This window comes from Candoia aspera, chromosome 7 (genome assembly GCF_035149785.1).
Source record: "Candoia aspera isolate rCanAsp1 chromosome 7, rCanAsp1.hap2, whole genome shotgun sequence".
Taxonomy (NCBI): Eukaryota; Metazoa; Chordata; class Lepidosauria; order Squamata; family Boidae; genus Candoia; species Candoia aspera.
Window position 1 is genome coordinate 43,789,963 of NC_086159.1, and position 15,877 is coordinate 43,805,839.

General features: G+C 39.0%; 1 protein-coding gene across 3 annotated transcripts in view; it reads left to right on the forward strand.

The window, feature by feature from the left end:
• The window catches only part of NAP1L1 (nucleosome assembly protein 1 like 1), a 36,115-nt gene extending 21,533 nt beyond the window's left edge, over positions 1 to 14,582 (forward strand). For 2 of the 3 annotated variants that reach the window (XM_063309059.1, XM_063309060.1), the window contains exons 5-15: positions 103 to 244; positions 418 to 498; positions 1,192 to 1,320; positions 1,990 to 2,061; positions 5,492 to 5,631; positions 8,295 to 8,440; positions 9,155 to 9,174; positions 11,048 to 11,170; positions 13,549 to 13,581; positions 13,723 to 13,773; positions 13,892 to 14,582. In XM_063309059.1, the coding sequence (XP_063165129.1) occupies positions 103 to 244; positions 418 to 498; positions 1,192 to 1,320; positions 1,990 to 2,061; positions 5,492 to 5,631; positions 8,295 to 8,440; positions 9,155 to 9,174; positions 11,048 to 11,170; positions 13,549 to 13,581; positions 13,723 to 13,773; positions 13,892 to 13,927 (973 nt within the window). In that variant the 3' untranslated portion in view covers positions 13,928 to 14,582. The remainder of the gene's footprint in view (positions 1 to 102; positions 245 to 417; positions 499 to 1,191; positions 1,321 to 1,989; positions 2,062 to 5,491; positions 5,632 to 8,294; positions 8,441 to 9,154; positions 9,175 to 11,047; positions 11,171 to 13,548; positions 13,582 to 13,722; positions 13,774 to 13,891) is intronic. The other variant, XM_063309061.1, reaches the window with a different exon arrangement.
• Positions 14,583 to 15,877: the final 1,295 nt, after the last annotated feature.

The window sequence follows — 15,877 nt, forward strand, 5'->3', positions numbered from 1 at the left end:
TACAATACATTTCAACCAACATTTATTGACATTTTTATTTTTAAAAAGGCATGTATGAATTACTGTTAGTGTAATCATGCAATACATTTCCACTCCCCACAGCTTACCTAAAGTAGTTAAGAGACGAGTAAATGCACTCAAGAATCTTCAAGTTAAATGTGCGCAGATAGAAGCAAAGTTCTACGAAGAAGTTCATGAATTGGAAAGAAAATATGCTACTCTTTATCAACCCTTATTTGACAAGGTAATCTGTGTGCTTTTACTATTTAATTTTGAAAGTGGGGATACCTAAAATTCCTGTAGGTTTTCTAATTTTGCAGTTTTTATTTCCAAAAGGAATTGTGCTTTGCTTCCTTGTAAAAGGTATTGAGTCATAGTAACATGGTAACCTGAAAGAACAATGGTTTGATCTTCCAGAGGAGTGAAATCATCAATGCTGTTTATGAACCTACTGAAGAAGAATGTGAGTGGAAAACAGATGTTGAAGAAGAAATTTCAGTGAGTACTTACATGTTGCTTTTTTAAAAAATTGGAAGTAGACTTAAAGGGCAGTCCTGTCTTGTTTCATGGGATCTCTAATACGAAAGTACTCTAAAGCCCTTTTGTGTTTGCGTTATGAAGCTGGAGGGATGGATTTCTGCTTCTTTCCCTACTGTTAAGTTTCCTTGTTCAAATTGCCTGCCATTGAAACCAACAGAAGAGAAGTGATTTACATTAACTTCTGGGCTGGTGTAGATTAAAACCAGTTGGGGATTACATCTGGTGGCTAAGATAGTTTTGAATTCAGTAGCTCCAGATGTTATGCATAGTGTTTAGGGATCTCCTGTTTTTTACTGTTTTCAGCAATATAAAGATAGGAATTATAAAAGTTACTGCACATGCAGGAATGGGTGGATCTGAGATCTGAGCTTTTTCATCTCAGCTTTTGGGATGGATAATTTCTGAGTACTTTCAACAGCAGTAGGAAAACATGTAACCTAAAAGTAAAGACATTGTAGCTCATTGTGCAGTATGCAAATTTATTTTGTAAATCACTTTGAGATTTCTCTTAATGGGAAACAATATATAAATATTTTAAATAACTAAAATAATTGATGTTCACCTAATCTTTGTGGCTGCCTGTATAACACTAAATTTGATAGGTATTCAGCACTCAAATATTAGAAAGAGTAACTTACTAATTTTAACAAGGAGGAAATGAAAGAGAAGGCCAAGCTTGAAGAAGAGAAAAAAGATCAAGAAAAAGATGATCCTAAAGGAATTCCTGAATTTTGGCTGACAGTATTCAAGAATGTTGATTTACTCAGTGATATGGTTCAGGTAAAAGAATAAAATTTTAATTATTTGAAATATTGCTGATAAACCTATCTATCTATCTATTACCCCAGCTTTATTATTTTTATAAATAAGGCAGTGAACATACCTAATACTCCTTCCTCCTCTGTTTTCCCCACAACAACAACCCTGTGAGGTGAGTTGGGCTGAGAGAGTGACTGGCCCAAAGTCACCCAGCCGGCTTTCATGCCTAAGGTGGGACTAGAACTCTTCAGTCTCCTGGTTTCTAGCCTGTTGCCTTAACCACTTTTAGAACTAGAACTAAACTTTTTAGAACTAGGTAGGATGGACATCATTAAAATATTTCTTCTGGGCTGTAGTTTTAGTTTGCATAATGTTGTATTAACAATGTATTTTCTGGAATGCTTCAGATTGCTTGTCTCATGTTTGGCAGGAATATAGCACTAAGCATATGGTAAATTCTTTATTTCTGCACAAGTCTTGTTGATATTCTATGGGGATAAATACTTCCATGGTAAATATGCAAGTATTAGTACCACCTGTGAAACTAACAATAAAATGCAAGTGTTTGATGTTAAATGTATTCTGTGGCAGTTAGTTTCCCTCTTTTGTGTTTCCTTGTGATTTCCTATTTTGTAATTGCATTTAAAGTGTGGTAAACATTGCCTAATGTATTGCAGTTTTACTTTATAGGAACATGATGAACCTATCCTGAAACACTTAAAAGATATTAAAGTGAAGTTTTCAGAAGCTGGAGAACCTATGGTAAGCTTGTATTGTTGGAAATAATAAGGCAACTAAATACGTTAATAAGGCAACTAAAATATGTCTTCTATGTAGATTATTATTAATTAAATTTGTATGCCATCTGACTCCCAAGGACTCTGGGTAGCTCACAAGTAAAAACATTAAAAGCAAGAAAAAATACAGAGGCAAAAGAGACAAGATTGAAAGATGGCAGGGATGACAAGAACCAGACAGGAATGAAAGAGAAACAAATGCACACCATTTAAGGGGGCTTCATTAATCCTTGCCAAAGGTCTGGGTGAAGAGCTTGGTCTTCATGGCCCTTCAAAACACCAGCAGGGTGGGGGCCATTTGGGTCTTGGGGGGAACCTCATTCCAGATGGCAGGTACTGCTATAGAGAATGTGTGCTTCTGGGGTCCCAATAGATGATGTTTAATCAAAGGAATCCAGAGCATATACCAACCCTGCCAGATTGAATAGGGCAGAGAGATTCTGTGGGACACAGGCAGTCGCAGGCCTTATGAAGGGCCATGTAGCCCAACCCATGAAGGGCCTTAAAGGTAATGAACAGCACCTTGAATCACACTCAGAAGCAAAGAGGTAACCGGTGCAGCTTGCAAAACAAAAATGTTACATGGGCATATTGAGGCTTGCCCATCACTGCCTGTGTCACTGCATTCTGGACCAGTTGAAGTTTCCAGGTGGTCTTCAAGAGCAGCCCCGTAAAGAGCCCGTGAGTGACTATTGGGAGGGCTTCCTGATCAGGAAAGGGTGCAACAAGCATACTAGATGAAGCTGTGCAAAGGCCTTCCTGGCCACAGCTGCCACCTGCTCATTGAGTAGGAGCTGAGTCCAGGAAGACCCCCAGATTGCATACCACTTTTGAATGGGGAAGTGCAACCCAGTCCAATGTCATAGAATATCCCCAGATCTGGGTGGCCCAAACACCCACAGCTGCTTGGTCATGGTAGGATTGAGTTGGAGATGGTCCTTCTCATCCAAACCCACACAGTCTCCAGGCACTGGGACAGAACCTCAATAGTCTGGCTGGCCTTGGATTGAGAGACATAATTGGATACCATCAGCAGAGTGATGATACCTAACCCATACCGGCGAATGACTTGACCCAACAGTTTCATGCTGATGCTGAGAAGGAGGAGAGAGAGAGTAGAACTCTGGCATCCCAGAAGGAGGGGCTGAGGGAGTGATCTCTCTCTCCCAACCAGCAGCAACTGAAACTGACCTGGAGAAAGGAAGAGAACCACCATAGAATGGTGCCCCCAATCCTCAGCCCACAGAGCTGGCCCAGAATACTGTGGTGATCTTTATGTAGGATTAGCTCTTGCAGATTAACTGCAGTTGTTAAACTATTTCAGACGTGTAGTAGCTATAAACTTTTATTATGTGACTTATGTGACTTGATAGCAAAATTAAAGACTGAAGATATTGTGCAGCAATTTGATATTTCATGACAGTAAAAACTTCTTTTGGACTAAAACCTAAATTAAAATGTTAAGTAATCAGACATGACTGTCTCTTTAATGCATCCCATTAACTATCATTAGCATTATATCAATGCTTAAATCAAAAGACTGTTTTTAACCGAGGTTCCCAAATTGCTGAAACCTTTTAATCTTCAGCCCATAAGGATGTCTGAAAAAGATTTCAAAGAATTTCTTTATAAGTTCACTGCCTAGTTAAGCACAGATAGCTGGTTTATGGTGGTGAGAGTTCTATTGAAGTTATACCATAGGGGATTCTTCAGAGCAAGTTCTCTAAACATGAAGAAATTAACGGCATGTGAGATAGTGATACAGTAGACTCTCAGTTAACCGGTACTCAAGCAACTGGCACTCTCAAGCAACTGGCAAAAAAATCGAAGAAATAATACTTTAAATAAAAATTAAAATAAAATTAATTTCTAGCAGAAATGTAAATTTCAACTTGGCATGCCATGAGTAAGCCCATGCTTCGTGCACCACGTTTGTCTCCCACTCCCACTGTACTCCCACATGAAGGAGGAAGGCACAGACGGAAGGCAGGCCGGGACAGGCCGAGGGGGTCTCTCACCTGACCAGCAAAGTAGGGAGCAGAGGGGACCCCTATCCTTGTCCCCGCCAAAACCTGCCGGGCCAGCGGAGCCAAAGCCCTTGATGGCCTGGCTGGGATGCGTTTCTGCCAAGCAGGAAGCCTTACCCGGCGGTGGGGGTGCCCTGTCATGCTGGGAACCATGGAAGTGGGCTTGGCGCAGGCTCCCCGTGCTGGGGACAGCGCGCCAGAGGCGGTTGGCAGTGTCCCTCAGCAGGCAGCCGCTCTTGCCCGTGAAGGTGGTGAGGTACTCCATGTGGGCCCGGCCATCCTGCTCCGGGGGGCTAGTAAGTGGGACGAGCCGGGGCATCTACCGCACTGCATGGGCTGGGCACGGGACCCTCGTGGCGGACCAGGAGCTGAGCTTGGGGAGGAAAGGAGGAGCGGTATGCCCAAGAAAAAAGTTGGGGCCGGCGCCGCCTCAGGTCTCTGGTGCTGGAAGAACTGAGCGGCACAGCTGCGGTGGGTGTGGCTGGGAGGAGGCACCGTGAGGTCAGCACCCTTGAGTTTCACAGAGAGGATCCTGCGGTGCTGGGCACGTGCCTGGACAAAGGTGAGCCTGTTGCACACATCTCTATCTCCCTCTCCCCCCCACCCCCGTACAAACACACACACACACACACACACACACACACCGCTTAGGAGGAGACTCCTTTCTCTCCCGGCACTTAAGGGCTGTGAATTTCTTACTCTGGTTGAGCTCCAGGAACTGGACTGGGCCAGGCCGGGAGACCACGAAGAAATTTCGGGGTTGCAGGCTAGTCAAGGAAATCCCAAAAAAGAAAATCTGGAAGAAGGCAAACCTTTCCTCATAGCTACTAAGAAAACCACTTCAGTCACCAGGAGTTGCCTCAGTAAAGATGGCACTCTCCCACCATCTCTCTCTGAAATAAAAGGCATTTTTAATAGTAACTCTCAAGCAACCAGAAACTATATTTATCCAGCATCTACCAAACCCCATGGGTGCCAGTTAACTGAGAGTCTACTGTATTTCTTTTGAATTAACACGGGGAGAACTAGTGCTGTAATAAATTCAGAATCCCCATTCAGCCATGATACTCAGCCTATTCTGTATTGTTGGGGAGATTAAATACAGAGGATGGACTTTATGCTCCTGGAAGAAATTCAGAATACTGTACAAAATAATAGAAAAGTTATCAATCTCCCTTCATCCATGGCTCTTGGTTATATTTGCTGGGATTGATGGAAGCTACAGTTCAACTGTGTTTAGACTAATGAATTCAAAGACAAGTATTGAACACTTGGATAAACAGTAAAATTAATAGAGAACACCTTGGATTTTTGCTCTGTAGTTCAGATTAATAATGCATACTTATTCTGACTTGTACTTTTTCAAAGACTTTTACTTTAGAATTCCACTTTGAAACTAATGAATATTTCACAAATGAAGTAGTAACAAAAACATACAGAATGAGGTCAGAACCTGATGATTCTGATCCTTTCTCCTTCGATGGACCAGAAATTATGGGTTGCACAGGGTAAGTGTAATTTTGTACAATAAATGATGGGGAACTAAGATGTGTGGCCACAAAGTGTCTGAATAAATACAGGTAGACCTCGGGTCACGGCCATTCATTCAGTGACGGTTCAAAGCTACGACAGCACTGAACAAATGGTACTTATGACAGGTCTTTGTAGTTCCAGTCACACTGTCCTCGCAGTCATGTGATTGCGATCTGGGTGCTCAGCGCCCAGCTTGCTATTATGACATTGCAGCGAGCCGTGGTCGCATGATTGCGATTTCTGACATTCCCTGCTGACCTCCCACAAGCAAAGTCAATGGGGAAGCAGGAAGTTGTGGTCATGTGAGGTCCTTGCTTAACTTTGGAAACTGGGCCTGCTGGAATTGTCGCTAAGCAATGCAGTCATGTGACATTGCACTTTATGACCATGTAATTTATGGCAGTTCTGGTCCCAGTTCCTGTCATAAGTCAAGGACTACCTGTAAACCAATTAAATACAGGGCCCTCACTTACTGACTGCTTCATTCAGTGACTGTTTGAAGTTACAATGGTGCTGTCCCTCACTCACATGACTGCCATTACAGTCAGTATGTGTTGTCCTTTGCCTGACCTATTGTTTTTCTCCCCCTCTGCAGAGCAGATAGATTGGAGAGGAAGGGATTATAAGAGAGTAAGCAGGGACACAGTGGGGAATACACATTGAAAGCAATGCTCTGGTGCTGGCAGCCATAAGCACGCAACACAAACAAGCTGCTGTATTCCCCATTGTGTGCTTGCTTTCTGTCTTGTATTCCCTTCCTTTCCAATTGCTGTTTGGGTGGGGGGGAATGGGTCAGGCACAGGAGAGAGTGCCAACAGAAATCACTTGTTCTCCCCCCCCCCCCATGCAGGTATCACATGAAAGTATGTGCAGCCAATATGATCATGAAAATAAACAGTTGGGACATAGAAGAGAAAAAACCCTGACTTTTATAATGTAGAAATTAATTTATCAGTGTTTCTATTGATTGCCCATCAACTGTTATCTTGGCCAGAAACCATTGTTCAGGAAATATGTGTGAGTGTTCAAAGGATATAGGTTAAACCTCAGAGATCTAAGGTTGCAATTTTATATAGAAGTAAGAGGTATAGAACAAGGATCTGATAGCACTAAGCAAAAAGAAGAACCAAGGCACTAAACAAATATGGCTGACATCAAGATAAGCCAGGGTATCAAATGCAAAGCTGTAAGCAGTGTTAAAAGGATGTGTCTGCTAATAGAGCACCAGAATTTAAGCAGGCATTGCTTCATAAAAGGATAAATTTGAGGCAAGCAAATAAATACCTACATCAGCAAATAGATCATAACTAAGGTTTCTAAGACCAGGAGAGAGAGAGAGAGAGAGAGATCAAATTTGTCACCGACCATCTCCTCGACCGGAGGGACTCTGGGCTGTTTACAATACAGAACAATAAATATACAATAAAATTCTAATAAATAACCCAGGACCTTCTACGTGTAAAGCAGACGTGATAACCACTACACTATGGAACCAACAATTGGTTGTTTTCAACAATTAAGAGTAGAAATCATTTAATGTCTAGGGCAAAGAGCAATTCTTAAATGAGAATCATCCAAAATAGGACTTGCTGAAGTAGGCATGAGTATGTATGAATATACTGTGTGTTAATGTCATAAAGTGAATATACTTTAGTACAGTAAATTGTCTTTAAATGGGCACATGAATAGCGTTTTTACTCTAAAGAAAAATAAATTTATTAATTCTGTGCCTAGCTCTCCCAGTATTGGAAATAACAAAGTTAAAGCCTTATATAAATAGGACATTTACATCTTCTGTGTTATAACCTTGCACACTGAATACTTACGTAATTAGCATGCCCAGAGTACTAATCTTGCTTTCAGATTACTGTTGACTCTAGAATATTAGTTTGCTTTGAATTTAATACTTTCCCCTTAGCATTTGAATTAACTGAAATGTATAAGAATAATGGGAGATGTTTTCTGGTGACATCCGTTCTGACTTCATGATCATGATTGCTTATTCACCGATGAGTACCTAGGCCAACCTTTCCTAACCTAGCTCTCCATTAAGTGTGCTGGGCTACATTGTTTAAATTTTGTTGTGCTGCATGGGGGTGGATAGAGTTTAGTGCAATACATCTAAGGCAACCATTTAAGTTGGCTTAGGTGCTGATCTTTCCAGCACCACTTCCCAGCCTCATGACTAAACAAATTTTGCATTATAATGCCTGATTACCTGAATGCCATAGTTTAGTTGGAGATTCAAAGATCTATTCTGCACTGGGTTGATGGATTTTTAATTTTTTTTTTCATTTTGCAGTAATAAGTGGGAAAGGTGTAAAGCAACTCTTATTTGTATTTTCATTTTAATTGTACAGCAGATTGAATACATTAGAAAATTCTGAATAATTTCCAAAGGGAGAGAACCTATTTTTATGTGTGTGGAGAGAAAAATAATATATACTGGGTTGTTCAGTCCTTAGTACTAGAGAATTATGTGCAGAGAATCCTAAACTATTCTTGTTGCTCATACAGTTGAATTACTCTTGTATTCAACTAGAATTCCATTCTAGTTGTGTGATATTATGTGCCAGGATTATAATAGCTAAGGCGAACATACAGGCATATGCTTGGTTTCATAACAGTTTTCTCATAGGTGCCAAATAGACTGGAAAAAGGGGAAGAATGTTACTTTGAAAACTATAAAAAAGAAACAAAAGCACAAGGGGCGTGGAACAGTTAGAACAGTGACAAAAACAGTTTCCAATGATTCCTTCTTCAACTTTTTCAGTCCTCCTGAAGGTAAACTTAACTTTATTACATTATATATAAAAAGAACATACATTTAAATTCCAATAATGTCACAAATGGAAACAAACTGAAATATTGGAGTAGCATCTAGTTAAAAGCAGGAATGTTTTGGTCGTTGGCTTTGGCACTGAAAAAGGAGCCATATGAGCCTTTCTAGAAATAAGTATTCCATAGCCTGCAGTGCCATACTTGAGAAGTCTTTGACTTGTGTTTAAACTAACCTGAAAGCAGAGCAACATGGAACAAGACTTTCAAGGATAACTGTAAAAGGTGGAACTGTTTATGTGAGCAGGCAGGATTTCAAGCATTTGGTTTTAAGATTTTCCAGAGAATCACAAGAACCATAATCTGTTTACAGAAACTTACTGAAAGTCAGCACAACATGGAAGTGATATCCCCATGAAATGGATTTCCACTGAGATTCAGGAACAAAGTTGAATTAAAGATTCTTTATCTGCACTTGTTTTTAAATAGGAGTGCAGTCCCACTCAGACTACTCTGTATTCTAATACTTACCAAGTGCCCCTGTTTTGTCTGACTTTAGCCAATTAACTTACATTGTATTTTATAAAATGGCATTTAAACAATGGTGTGGGACATCTTTTGCCTTCTTGTTACATAAAAACAAAAAGTGGACCCTTCAGGTTGTTACTGCAGTTAAATAATGCAGCTTTCTTAAATGTGTTACACCTTTTTTTATTACAGTTCCTGAAAGTGGAGATTTGGTAAGTTTCACAATTATTTTCTTTATGAATGAAAACATTTTTATTTTATTTTTTTCATTATTTTTATCCCGTGTTTATAAAACATAGTTTTTAAAGTTTTTCACTGTAATAAATATATCGCTTTGCTAGTGTGTGTGTGTGTGTGTGTGGATGGATGGATGGATGGATAGATAGATAGAATACAACAATACAATATTAAATGATCACAAGTTCATAAATATTGCAAAAATTCCTAAAAGTAGACTAGATTGTTCGTGTGAAGGGTCTATCCAGTCTTTGCCCATTCTTTCATGAAAATATTCCTCTTAATTCATAGTGCTCCTGGGCAGCAAATGCAGTATTGCTTGCCACATATGTAAGCACATGTAGACAGCTTTGCCCATACTATATATATGAAAGCAACCAGTGCAGATGTCATATAAATGATTAAATTGTCCACTTGTGAGTTAAAACCTATAAAGAAATGTATGAGAGCCAAAAGATAATGCGAAAGTATAACTTTAAGGAAGCAAGTATTGTAGCCATACAATTACAAAGTTGTCATATATGAATTCAAGCACTATTGAAGTTTTTTAGTGTGAATTAATTTATATCTCATCAACTGAGGATGCTGCTAGGAAGGAGACGTGACTGGAATGAGCTACAATCAAGGTGTTCTCTCTGATGGCTTTAATGCTGTGAAACTCCCTCTCTATTTATATATGGTTTTTACCCTCTCTAATCACTTTTATGCAAAATTTGAAAACTGGTATTTCCTTTTTGCTGTAAACTTCATGTTAAGTATCAACAGCATTTATAATACAGGTAGTCCCTGACTTATGACCACAATTGGGACCAGAACTTCCGTTGCTAAGTGAGGTGGCCGTTAAGCAAGTCACACCCGATTTTACGACCTTTTTTGCCATGGTTGTTAGGCAAATCACATGGTTGTTAAGCAAATCTGGCTTCCCCCATTGACTTTGCTTGTCAGAAGCTGGCTGGGAAGGGTGTAAATAGCAATCGTGTGATCTTGGGATGCTGCAGCTTTGTAAATACATGCCTGTTGCCAAGCACCTGAAGCACCTTTTGATCACATGACCACAGGGATGCTGGAACTGTCATGTGAGGACCAGTTGCAAGTCACTTTTTCCAGCACCATTGTAACTTTGAACGGTTGCTAAATGAATGTGTAACGGTTGCCTATTCCAATAAAAGGAGTCTCACCAGTAATTACTAGAGAAAACTGATTTATTGAATGAATAGTATGCAAAGTACGAAAAAAGCTGAGAATGAGCAAAAGCGCGCCAAATACAAACTAAAAACCCTCGCTTCAAAACCAGCCCTGCCCTTCCTCCCTCCTAGCAACCACCCCCTCCCAGGTGTTAGCAACCGTTACCCACATCGGCCCGAGAAAGTAACCTTGAACAGAGTCACTAACCCAAACATACATTCCACAGTTGCAGTAAGAAGATTACAGCCTGGCACGGCTGGAAATTTCCAACCCGCAAACACGGGTTAGAAAAGTGACATGCGAAACGTTACGATGTTACAGAACATTGAAACGATGAACATGACAGAATGGTTGTAAGTCGAGGACTACCTGTAATTTGAAGGTTTTATTGTTATTTATTAAGTTAATTAAAACAATTGTGTAGACTACTGCAGGCTGACTTCTCCAGGAGCATGCAGATTCAAATTTGATAATAAATATTTTGTGAAATTAAGAATTCAACATTTCTTTGGAGGCCAATTATTTTTGGTAAAAAGTTAATTAATTATACAATCAAGTGTCTAGGGTAATAGAAAATGTTACCACTAAAGAGGTTGATGAATGAAGTGGTATATTTGTCTATAGTAAATACAGATAATGGCATAAATTCATTTACCTATGCAGGATGATGATGCTGAAGCAATTCTTGCAGCTGATTTTGAAATTGGCCATTTTCTACGGGAGCGCATAGTTCCACGATCAGTATTGTATTTTACAGGAGAAGCCATTGAAGATGATGATGATGATGTAAGTTGTGTTCAATTTCAGCTACATCAAAATTATTTTAATTATTAAATTGATTTAAAGAAGTTAGATTGGCCTGTAACTAAATATGTATACGTATATATACCCATCACACTATTCCCTTTCAGACTGAACAGTGATAATGCAGAACAGAGAAAAGAAATAGAAGCAAATGAAATTTAGGGCAGAAAATAGGAGAAAAGGAAATGAAATTCAATTAAATCTAGCAAACATCAACATCACGCGCTACACTTTTCCATACCTTTCTGCCATTGTAATCCATCGTTGTTTCCACCATGTTTATACATTCTTTTGTTCTTTAATGCTATATTTCCCTTTTTGAGAATCAAATCAGCTCCCACAAACCATGACTTTCTTGTTCTTATCCTTCTTCCAAGTCTGTTCACTCTTTCTTAATACGTTTGTTGTGCAGTTCAGGTCTCATTCATTCTCCATATGACCAAATCACCACAAGTCTGTGCAGTTGCCATTGTAGTATGTTCAAGTCTGTATCCCCACCATAGACTACAATGTCCCCCCATTGGAGATGGAATTGGTGGTTATTATCTTCTAAATTCATTTGGTGATCTGGCAGGAGAGGGAGGATTAGATTTTTGTGCCATTGCGAGTAAAAGTTGCAGTATAGGAGAATGTGGGCAGTGATTAAGTTTCCTTCATTGGATAGGGACAGAGACATTCATGTAAAGGTATGCTGTTAAATCATCCCTCTAGAAGTGCTAAAAATCATACATTAAATCTGGGTAGTTATTAAATGTGGTGGGCAAAGGACCTCAGAAAGATAGGAATCTCCCAGAAAAGGTCTAGTGACAGAATTGCAACTATGTACATTTGGATTAGAGCAGAAATATTTCTGAAGATCAATGTCAGATACTCATTGGTTTGCCTCTGACTTAATTTTGTTGAGCCCAATGTGCTGTCAAGTATTGTGATAATAAGCCTCAAAACTCTGAAATTGCAGTTACTCTACTAGACTAGGAGGGTGCGAAACTGTCTTGAAGAATCATAGAAACTACCAAACTACAAATATGTAGAAACAACACTCCCAAAGTAAATTAATTTTAGCCAATACTTAGAGACCATACCATGTACAGGTCTCTATAGGGATGAAACGTGCTTCCAATTCCAGTAGAGAATTGGGCACACATTGGGCACACCAGACATTCCTGATACTTGTATTCTCTCTAGAGTTTAATAGTGATTTTGGGGATCAAAGATATTCAGGTATCTTTAATCACATATGAATATGGAAACTAAATAGAACCCTTAGAAATTTTAATTGAATAGTTTTGAGGGAAGCCTCAGAATGATACTTACATATTTAAGCTCTGTAAGTTAGATAACTCAGGGCTTCTGCCTTGTATATCTTGATACTGGTGCATGATTATCGCCATGTTCACTTGTGAAGCACAGAATAGCATTTGTGACACTTCTCTGTTTTTATAAATTCTGCCCTTATTTGGTTTTGACCTCACATACTGTATGTGGAATAAACAATAGTGCAGAAGTTTGTTCCATTTGTGAAATGCTTCGTTTTTGACCTGATGTATACCGTATCACAATATAAAAATGGATTCCGAATGACTAGTGCCTTTCCCTGGGAGGATTTAAAATTATCCTTCAGCATGAAAGATGCCAGGCCTGTTAGCACGTAGATAAGTTTTAACCGGTCATTAAAAAGAACTGCAGACAGACTACTATAACAAGCACCAGTTCTAACTGAAGAATCACAGTGGAGGAACATTTGGAAAAATCAAACAGAGATCTTGGAGAAACATTGTATTGTCTCTAGAGGGCTATGCTTAGTGTAACAGTTGTGGTACCACTTTTGCTTCAAAAACTTTAAAAGCCACTGGAGAGTTCCTCAAAGTAAAAATACCCCTCAGAGTGAAAGAGTGAAAGACATGCTAAACTTGCTTGTGTGAAAAATGGGGCATTTCATTGGTTTCAGCTTGAATTGTGTGTTTGAACTTATTTTTATTTTCAAGTCTCTAAATCTCACTCAAAAATGATAATAGGAAAAGTTCCATTACAGATCAACACCCTGCAAAACAATCCTATATGTATTTCCTTTGAAATAAGTCCTGCCTTCATTTAAGACTACAGAGGGAACTGCTGCCTTTTAGATATTGTTCAGTTTCACCTCCCAACACCACCATTAGCATGACTAGTAATGAACTCTGTTGAGAACTGTAACTCATCAACATGAGTAGGTCCATAGGATCTCAGTTTTGATTTAGGGCTAGCTGTTAAATAAGCATTCAGAGGATAACTGCATTAGTTTGAGGCTTTTTTGCAATCTAAAAGTTGTGGTGGTCTTGGAGCTAATGTATTTCTGATTGCTCTTTTTTCTCATTTTCTAGTATGATGAAGAAGGTGAGGAAGCTGATGATGAGGTAAGGTTTATTGTGGTTTTCAGAAGCATTAATAAATTAATTGATTCCAGGGACTTAAAGGTATAGAGAGAAGTACCTGAAGGGAATTTCAGTCTAGCTGTATGTGGCCAAATATACTTCTTATGTACACATGTGTTTCAGGAAGGAGAGGAAGAAGCAGATGAAGAAAATGATCCAGATTATGACCCCAAGGTATGTGATCAATTCATATGTTATTGAATAATTGCATTAAGAATAACTGCCTATAATCTGTAAATTCCTGTAAGCAGACCTGTTCTGACAATGATGTATCTTTTTTTTTCTTCAACAGAAGGATCAAAACCCAGCAGAATGCAAGCAGCAGTGAAACAGTGTGTCTGTGGCCTTGAGGATTATCTGCACTGTAATAGCCTAAATACAACTATTAGTTACTTACAGCCTTATGTTTTGTATCTTGGTAGAATTAAGTAAACATTTTGTTAAAACAAACTGACAGAACCAGTTTAAAATGTAGGTTCCTTGTACCTAGCATTTTAATAGTACTTTTCTGCCAATATGTAGAATGCAGTAAATCCTAAAGCATGAATAGTTAATTCATTGCTATATATAGTTTGGTTCTAGTGAAGTCTGTTGTCATGTAGATATTAGACTGCAGCTGTGAAGATACCAGAACTCTTGACAGAGACCACTATTTGTTTAGAAAAGATCCTTTCCCAGAGAACCAACCAAAGTATTTTTTGGCCCAGTAGTTTAAATGGGTTTAAGTCTGCTTGCACTGGCTGTGCCTTCATTACTTCGTTATAGAGATAGCAGTGACTCGTACTAATTAGGAAATGATATACATTTTCAAATTTCACAAGTTCCATATAAACTGTTAATTTCCATCAAGACCACATTAATTGTCTGCTTGTTTATGCTCTAGGTTTTTGTATTTTGTGATGGTGACCTACAGAAAATCTCTAGAAACATCATATTAAGGTTGTTTATCACTGGGATGTGAATAAACCTAGTATTTTCAGAAACTAGTTCTACTTGTGTACACCTTTTAAAATCTTGTAAGCAACCAAAGTTGTGGGAAACATTTACTGTTGGAGACAATCCATACATACAGATGCAAAACACTGCAATGTTTCAAGTGGCTGTATTTCTGCATGAACTCATTTCAGTAGGCCTTGCATTTTGCATAACTTTTTGTTTTTTGACTATTGTATCTTGATTCGGTCACTTCTAACACCTGTGTCTTCTCACAGCAAGGGTAGAGAATTCCCACAAACATTCCCATAGTCATAACTACTCCTAGACCATTAACATGTTGCCTTAGGCTAATAAAAATGAGTCTAGCAATAAGTCAACTTACAGCTGCTTTCTGCAGTCTGATTATGTCTAGGTATGTTGGGCTACTGCTGCCAGAGTTTCCAGTCAGTATGATTGGTCATGCTAGCTAGAAAATCTAATAATGCAATGTATTGGAACGGCATTAACATAATTCTTGAGTGATGCCTAGAAACAACTTGGTTTCTTAAGATAATTCCTTCTCTTTCAGAGCTTCTAACTTTATTGACTTTAAAAATGGTCATTATTTTCTGGTTGTGAAACAAATGATAGGCATTTTCTTCCTAAAAAGAATGATCTGTACTTGCGTGTTGGACATAGATATAAGGACTGATCTTTAGTCGAACCACATTTCCAATGGGCCTCGATCAGCACTCAAATGACAGAATAGAGCAAAAATAGAATTAGGAATGATTCATTTTGTAAAAATTGGTACTATAGAATGGCCCAATTACTGACAAAACAATGATGATGCTCTCTAGTAGTTTCTTTGCATCTGTAGGAACCTAGATTTACACCCCTGAAATTCATGGCCTTTGGTTAAAAAAATAATAAAATACACATGAAGCTCCTGGCTGTCATGAGTACTGATGGTGAGCAGGAGGGGGCCTCTATCCAGGGGGTAAAACGCATGCGTAGTACTGAGGAATTAAGCAGCCAAAGAGACACAGATCAGACCCGCCTTAACTTTTGGGGTTTATCTGTCTGGTTTTTCCCACGCTGCTTCAGTTTGTTAGGATTTTCTGTCTTACGTAGCAGCAATAAACACTAGAGACCTATTCCTCGTCTCAGCGTGATTCCTGACTGTTAGGACATCAATCCTAACAAACTCCTACTCCCATTGAAAGAGGAACAAAGAAAAAAAGAGACATTTGGGAAAATGTCTTCGGAAAACCAGGAAATTCGGCAAGCCATCCAACAATTGGCAGCAGCCCTGCAACACCACCACCACCAAGTAGATCTCCAGATCAACACATTACAAGCA